This window comes from Scatophagus argus, chromosome 19, assembly GCF_020382885.2.
Source record: "Scatophagus argus isolate fScaArg1 chromosome 19, fScaArg1.pri, whole genome shotgun sequence".
In the NCBI taxonomy this organism is placed as follows: Eukaryota; Metazoa; Chordata; class Actinopteri; family Scatophagidae; genus Scatophagus; species Scatophagus argus.
The window spans coordinates 17,009,030-17,017,298 of record NC_058511.1 but is presented as its reverse complement, the minus strand read 5'-3'; the positions used below and the strand labels follow the sequence as shown (position 1 = coordinate 17,017,298).

The 8,269-nt window shown below is 42.6% G+C and overlaps 1 protein-coding gene across 2 annotated transcripts in view; it reads right to left on the bottom strand.

Annotated features, from left to right (window-relative positions):
• Positions 1-459: 459 nt before the first annotated feature.
• Positions 460-8,269, bottom strand: part of flrt2 (fibronectin leucine rich transmembrane protein 2) — a 42,895-nt gene continuing 35,085 nt past the window's right edge. For both annotated transcript variants that reach the window (XM_046372653.1, XM_046372652.1), the window contains exon 2: positions 460-7,482. In XM_046372653.1, the coding sequence (XP_046228609.1) occupies positions 5,054-7,036 (1,983 nt within the window). In that variant the 5' untranslated portion in view covers positions 7,037-7,482 and the 3' untranslated portion in view covers positions 460-5,053. The remainder of the gene's footprint in view (positions 7,483-8,269) is intronic.

The following is an 8,269-nucleotide window of genomic DNA, read 5'->3' as shown; positions in this document are numbered from 1 at the left end:
TTCTTAGTGAGCTGGAGGTTACAAAGGCAACATTGGGATGTGGTCAGGGAGAGGAAAAAAAGTTGGACTTTGGTAGAACACAAGGATTTGGAGAAAGAGCCCATTCTGGGAATTAGTTGTGCCATAGAAGTAGAATGAGAGACTATCCTGGATTTTCCCCAGCTGAACGCTAAGCTGTGGTGGCCATGCTAAAATGTCTCAAGCTTCCTGTATAGAAATAAGAGGATAACTTGGCATGGTGTGCACAGCAGACATCTTTGACCCAGAATTACTAGAGTTTGACCCAAAATAGATTTAGGTATGACCACATTTATGTCCAAACTTTCTCCTCAGATAGCCTATCCCAGCACCCAAAACTAATGTGCAAAAGACAAAGAATGTAGGATCACTCATTGAAGAAAAACAGAATATAAGCTTTCATTTAAGTAATTGCTTTCTAAAATGAAAAGGAGTGATCGCTCAAATCCAATGGCTCTTTTATTTTCAAAAAGCTTCACTTAAGTATTTACAGTTTGTGCAAAAACATTTAAAGGTTTCAAGGACTTTACATTGTAAGTTCAACCTCAAGGCACATACATGGAACAACATCAATATTTCATCATGAGAACAGAAATTTAACTTTGGTTCCTAAGAAAACTTGGTGTGGGTAGCTAACGTAACACTGCAGCTTCTCAATGAGAAACCAGGATGGCAAAGTATCCCAATATAGCCGTTTTACATGCACTGTAAATTTCCAACCTTCTTTATCTAAGCCAGAAGAGAACCATTCTGTATGGTTGCTCAAACTGTAACTCAACCACCATCAGGTGAGCTTGAAAAAATACTTCAAAGTTCAAAACCCAGTATGACAAAAATGAAGGGCTATGAAGCTAAATACAATACATGCAAAAATCCTTGAATGAATGTTAATGGCTAATAGATATTTGCTCTGAAGGAAGATTTTGCCTACAGGAAGAAAAGATTGACTTTAATCATATTCTGTTACAACCACCCATGTTTTGTCTGAATTGACCTCTCAAAGATTAAATATAATTATTTCAACGGAATTCATTGAGCTTTAAGGGAAATTACCTCTCTGCACCCTGAAAGAGTAATAATCCGACGTGAGCAGTCTGTAATACATTTTGTGTAATTCCATTGGTCACGGCACTGAAGCCGCATTCTTTCATCAAGCAAGTAGAAAATTAAGAGTAATGTACGCTGCAAAACAACCAGCAAAGCTGCTTCCCCGTCTGGTTGAATCATTAGCCATGCACCACTAAAGGCCTGGCACTATGGATGAACAGTCTCTCGTTAGCTACTGTGTGTCACACTTAGTATGTTCTTCCTGTTAATACTGTTATTGTTGTCGTCGTAGCTGCAATCTGCTGGGAGAAATGTGCTTTCTGTTCAGCATTCTTGTTGCCGTCTTTTTATGTCTCCTCTTTTCTTCTCCCCTATTATTCCTCCCACTTAACTCTATCTTTCTCTCTAGCTAATCATTCAGTCCTGCATAAAAGGTAAGGCAAATATCTGTCTCCGTTACACATTCACAGACAGGAGATACTATATGTTGCAACAGCCTGACCCCCCTGTTTGATCAGCACACGACTTAAAATAGGGCTGTCAACTACAACAAAAACTAATCAAAACAGTATGTGATGTAAATGTTCAAGTGTTTATGATCTGCTGCGGATATTAGTAGAAAAGGTTAAAATGAAAAGTGGAGATGCTTTGATAACCACAGAAGATTTTAGTGTTAAGGAACCCAACATCCAGCTACACAAGTCAAGCACTGAAGTAGTCTTGAAATCTTATTTTGCTTGAAATAAATGAACCTCATCTACCAAGGAAATGAGATTTTCTTGCAATGCAAATCAAAACATTTTTTACACACAAATAGTTTGACATTTTGCAAAATATTCTTATTCTCTTTTTGCCATGTCTATATGGTAAATATGAAGCTAGAGTCGGTGGCCACTTGGATTAGCTTGGAATAGACAGGAGAAAAAAAATAGCTGGTGTGACTCCATCTTAAGGTAACAAATATGCATACTAGCATCTCTAAAGCTAACAAATTACCATATTGTTTGTGAAGTCCATGTAACGTGACACCTTTCCCTTACAGATATTCTAAACTAACTCATCTCCCAAAATGTCCAATTATTTTGTTCAAAGGAGCAATGTGTAAGACTTTGAGTTTAAAGTATTAAAAAAATAACTAGACTGATCAAAAAAATGTGAAGAAACAGCAGTTTTGATGATATGTCAAAGATGACAAAATATTGCATTCTCTGAAGTTAGTTAGTCCAGGCCCATTCTGTCTTGTTATACCACTTTGTGACTCACCTCTTGAGGTGCAAAATGGTATAACAAGAGGTGATATTCAGTTACTGTAGCATCCAGTATGCCCTCAATCCAACATGAAAGCATGAGAGTGCGTATTCTAATCTCCTGTCAGTCATGTTGAAGGTACAGCCCTGGTTAAACCATTTAATAAATGAAAGATACAATGGCTCATGCTCATGACAAGCGACCATTATCATTATCACCACCACTGCCTGTTCCCAGCAAGAAACTATGTTTGGCAGCAAAGAAAAGAAGTGCATTTTCTTGTTTCTTACTATACTGAATACACGCCAACTATATGGTGGTATGTTTCCCCCAGTTTGTTTGGAGTATGAATTCAAATGGCCAATTCTTACATATAGCACCTTTAAATATTTTCTTGAAAAGGTCATGCACTGGAAAGACATGTCAGTTGCCTTATTACAAACATGCTTTTAAGACATGATATGACACTAAATGACATGTTAAGATGGACTTGATTCAGTCATTGTGTTGGTTGAACAGAATTTAATCAATCGGACTGCATGTAGTTGCCCATTTGATGGTAGTCTGAGCTATTGCTGTAATATCCGTTCAGTGCTGCTATGCTGAGTTATTTCAGCTGCAGAGGTGAGTCCTATAACTTGAGTACAAGCCCTTTAAAACATTTTACTTTAAATATTCCACCTTGGTTTGTGTTGATTCTCTATCGTGTATGATCAAGCAGCTGTGTCTATGTACCTCAAAGAGTTAAAAAAGAGTTAACACTCTTTATCCCAGTGTGAGCTCCATGCAGCCAAGTGAAAATAAGGTCTACATACTTTTCTCCCATTTTTGGTTGAGGATTATGAGGAGAGGGCTAAAGGGGGGGTAACGCTGGTGAACGGGCCGGTGGTGGGAACTCTTTAAGCTTGGCCCCTCAAAATAAAATCTTGTCAAATCAAATAAAGTCTTCTTAAGAAGTGCATAATAAAGAGCTCTCACCGGTACCTCGCATGCAAAGAGCTGCCACCACAGCCTAGGAGCTGAATGGCAGGAAAACTGTTTTGGTTGAACCCATGCAGGGATCAGAGGTGCAGAGACAGACAGAAAGACAGTGAGACAGAAAATGAGGGCAGATAGGATGAGAATCATCACTGCAGAAATAATATGGGGAGTGAGCAAGTGTATTATTCAGGTGAGCAAACCATAAATGAAATAGACAGTCTCATAAATGTACACTAAAGGATAAATGATGAGGTGCTAGATGAGCTGCTCAGTCACAACCGTGCATTGTGAGGATCATGGATGGAGCGTGATCTTATTGTTGTAATTTTCTAATTTATCAAAAAGCCTAATGAAGGCTGGGATGAGGTTGACATAAGTGGGTTTATAATTAACATTATCTGTGTGCTTTTTCAAAATCCATCTCGCACACGCGTGCGCGCGCACACACACACACACACAATTACACTGGGAAGACCTTCACTTCCATGGTAGACCACAGTGGTGAAAATCCGTATCATTTAGCCACCAAACGCAGAAAACACAGTTAGTTTTAAATGATTCCACATCATTAAGTAGCTCAATGAGCAATAATACTTTAAACAATGCTGTTTGAGCATGAGTATTGTTATCTGGGTAATGGACTCCAGGGGAATTGTGGAGGTAAAGTGAAATATGCAGCTTTTTTTCCTTCTGCCTGTCTTTCCCTCTGTTCCTCTGCCCCACACAAGACGCTGAGGGAAACTGCCCCCTTGTGGCCTCATTTGTCTAAACAGTGAAAAACGGAAAAAACCAGCATATCAAATTAGGGAATTTCTTCAAAAGCATCTAGGTCTCAGCATATCTGTGCAGCTAATTAAGAAAAAATTATGCTCTCTTGCTTTTTACACTCACGTTAATTGTACCTCCTCACTTGAAAAATGTGCTGAAAATGACAACCTTTTTCAGAGCTTTCCAGAAAGTGGCCCCTGGCTAAGCCCATCTTTGTTCTACCACCTATAGAACAAAGGTGCTTTGAGTATTAAAACACTTTTGGGAAATCTCAGTCCAGGCCTTTCCACAGTACCAATGACATTCTCGTTACACAACTGTTCACAGCCTGTTCCATGTGATCCCCACCTCTGCTCATTTCTTGCCTTGCCTTCATTTATAAGAAAGTGCACTTCAATTTCTTTTTACAACATGCCACCAATGACCCAGTGCTGTATTTCCACAGCACTCTAATCAGCAGTGTTTGGATTTCCCCTGTGCTGTGTTGTCTTTACTACTGTTCTGTTGTACTGGTGAGGGTTTGCAGTGTTTCAAAGCGCAAAAAGGCCATATTTTGCTTCTGTGGTTAGCAAAGGATCCCAGCCCTCTAAGCGCCCTTACATTACCAAGGCTGACAGCGTTCGTCAGAAGCTACACCCAGGGTGCCGTGATTGTACAAATCCATGTTCATGTACAGTACTGACCATTTAAACAACTTTCAAAACCCTGCTGGTTATAAAAAAAAAAAACAAAAAAACAAAAAACACTTGTATCTCTTTTCTAAGAATAAAAAAGATAGCAGAGAATCCCACATTATTATCCACAGTATAAATTACATTGTAGACAGAACTTGGAAATATATATAGTACAGTTATATTTGACTAGAATTTTTATGTTTTTTGTAGTCTACACAAATGGTGTATGTGTGTGTATTTATGCATGTATTCATAAGTGTTTCTGCTGTGTGCATGTGTGTGCATGTGTGAATGAATCTGTACTATTTGCTGCTGCATCACGTGTGGCAGAACTCTGTACTGGGCACGTTGCTGCTCTTGCAGTAGGCTATGCTGTTGTTACTGAGGTGACAGTCTCTAAATCCAATTCCCCCATTGGGCGTGTAGATGGGCTGAATGCGGAAATCTCCCTTGAGCAGCTGCTCATTGTTCAGTGCCACTATCTGGAAACTGGTCTCAGTCATCTCCAGAATGGAGTTATCCTTCTTGGTTCCAGCCTCACAGTAGTCGTCTTTTCTCCTGCCCCGGTTGTACTTCCACTTGGTCGAAGATGACCGGCTCTTCCTGTGCATGTGCCAACAGAACAGGCTGAGCAGTGTTACCAGGATGATAAGTACTGCCCCACCTATGATCCCAGCCATTAGCAGGGTGGAATTGATGCTCTCCTGAGGAGCTTGCTCTCTACCAGGAGTCTTAGTAGACACAGCAGCCTTGGTCCTGGCCTCAGAACATATAGTATCCTCTCCAGGCCTGTAGGAGTTAAGAGTGTCCAGCACGTGCACACAGATCCGGTACACAGATCGGGGCTCCAGGTTGCTGAGGCTAATATGCCGCCGGTCCCCACTCACCGTCCTCTCCCGCATTCCTTCGTTTATTTGGCTTTGGCCCCTTTTAACCCAAGTGACCTTGTAGGCTGAGACGGTGAAGTAGGAAGCCCAGCTCACCTCAATACTGGTGGAGTTGACCACATGGAAGTAGATCTGAAGGGGGTCCTCATAAGGAGGCAGGGGACCAGGAGGGTTGTTATGTATTGGGGGTAAGGGAGGGGAGGGTGAGTCAAAGTAGTAAGGTATGGATGTGGTCATGAGGGTGGAGATCATGGTCGTGACAGGGATGGTTGTGGGTGGGGGAGGTGGTGTTGAGCGTAGGGTGGGCCAGGGCGGTAGGCCAGCATCAACTGGGCATTCTATAATATCCAGTGTGAGCTCTCTGATTGCCATGCCACGCACCTTTTCTGGACTCAGGCACACAAATCCTCGAGCATTGATGGTGGACGGCAAAGACTTAAGCCACACCACCACCCATTTCACAGCACAGTCACAACGCCAGGGATTATTTCGCACCATGAGATGCTTTAGGCTAGACAGGCCATCAAACACACCCTGTGTAAGACTCTGAAGCTGGTTGCTGGAGATATCCAGTTTTTCTAGCCTGTTTAGGGCAGCAAAGGCTGCCACGGGGATCTGGTCAATCTGGTTTTCTTGCAGGCTGAGTCTGACCAGTGACTGGCTGGGTAAGAGGGGAGGGGGGAAGGTGAGTGAATTGCGGGCAAGGGCCAGCTCATGGAGGTTGGCCAGGTCCTGGAAGGTCCCTGGTGCAATACCCTCATCTGTTAGCAGGTTCCCGTCCAGCAGGAGGCGCTGCAGGCGTGTCACATTCTGAAAGGCCTCCTCTGCAATGACAGCAATGCGGTTTTCATCCAATCGCAACTCTTTCAGGTCCTCAGGAAGGCCAATGGGAACGCTGCTTAAGTGGTTCTTGGTGAGGAAGAGGAGTTTGAGGCTTACTGCCTCCCTAAAGGCACCTTCTTCCACCCCGACAGTCGAAATGGAGTTATCATCAAGGTGCAGCTCCTCTAGTCTAGTCAGCTGGGCCAGGGCAGCCTTGGAGATTGTTTGGATATTGTTCTCCTGGAGATGCAGGACCCTGGTGTTTTTGGGCAGATTTATGGGAAACTCATCCAACTGGTTGCCATAAAGATACACAGTCTCTACCGACGCCAGATTGTGAAGTTCCAAAGGGAAGCCAGCATTGTTTATCTGGTTGTTATGTAGGAAGAGGACCTTGTGGCCCTCCTGTATTCCCAGAGGCACTGATGTCAAGCTGCGTTCATTGCAGTACACATATGTGTTGTCACAACGACACTCCTCCGGGCAAGAGGCACCCGGGCTGAATTGCATTTGGAGGCTTAGGATCACAGTCAACCAAAATTGCAAGAATGATGCCCAATCTTTATTCCAGGATCCAGCAAGAAACTCCATAGTGGAAAAAAACAAAACAGAGAATGTAAAACCAACAATAAAAAAGAACTGGGAGGGAATAAAACAAATGTGAAAATCAAAAAGTCAAGGACGTATATATCCACAAAAAAACAGACCTACAAAAGGTCCACCTAGGAGAGTTTGGTAATGATGCAGTTAGCTGGCAAACGAGCAGGAAACCGTGGGAGTAATCCGGTAAATGCTAGTCCTCAACTGAAGAGCAATGGCCTCATTAGTGGTGGCCGGTACACTGACTGACTCCATCCATGCTGAGACACCAGACCATAGCAGGACTCGTCACTCGTTGCTCCATGCAGAGCTCAGCCAGGGCCAATTTGAAGCTACGCTGTAAAGAGCCACCACAGGCTCCACTCGCCTGTCCGTCACACAATGCTGCTCCCCAACCGGGGCAGAGTCCAGGGGGGGTGACATTTGGATCCAGAGACCTATGAAAAAACAAAGAAATACAGTATTAATATATTTAGGGGTGGCCTCTTCTTGGAAAAAAAAAGTCTTCTTTTTCCCTCTCTTCTTCTGTCTCTTTATTTGACATACAAACATGCACACACACATACCAAGTGTGTTTCCTTCTCTCACACACGTTTCCTCTCTCCCAAACAGAAAGACAGTCACAAAACATATCATTCACTGTTGATGTCAAATTATGCACTGGCTATTAAAAAAAAAAAAAAAGAGTCAAACCATCTGATAAATATTCAGAACAGCTCTTGCACATCCGGTTTCACAGACATAAAGAACGCTTTTATCCCTTCCGCTCTATGAAAGGAGGGAATAGAGCACTGCAAGGACACACACTCCGGATTCACAGAGGTTCTGAGCAACATCAGTGCTGCTTAATGGAAAACAGGCTCAAAAGAGATAAAGCTAATGAAGACATCACTGCTTTGTGTGCTGACATGGATGCACAGAATATTTCCTAGAAAAAAAAATGAAACGCAAAATAAGTTACGACTTCGTACGTCTTTTTTCTGTCTGCTTGAGCAGACACTGGGCAGAGGTGCACAAGTAAACAGAAAAGAGCTTCCAGTAAACAGAGGCCCTTGTTTTGCTGGTGGTCTAAGGAGGGGCTCATTATTAAGTGTAGGCCTGAATACACCACCAAACTTGAGATTTAAGACCATGAAGAGCAGAATTACCAAACAAAAGAGAATCGAAGAAGAGAAACTCTGCATATCAGCTCCTCCTCTTGCTAGACTGACATATATAAGCTGT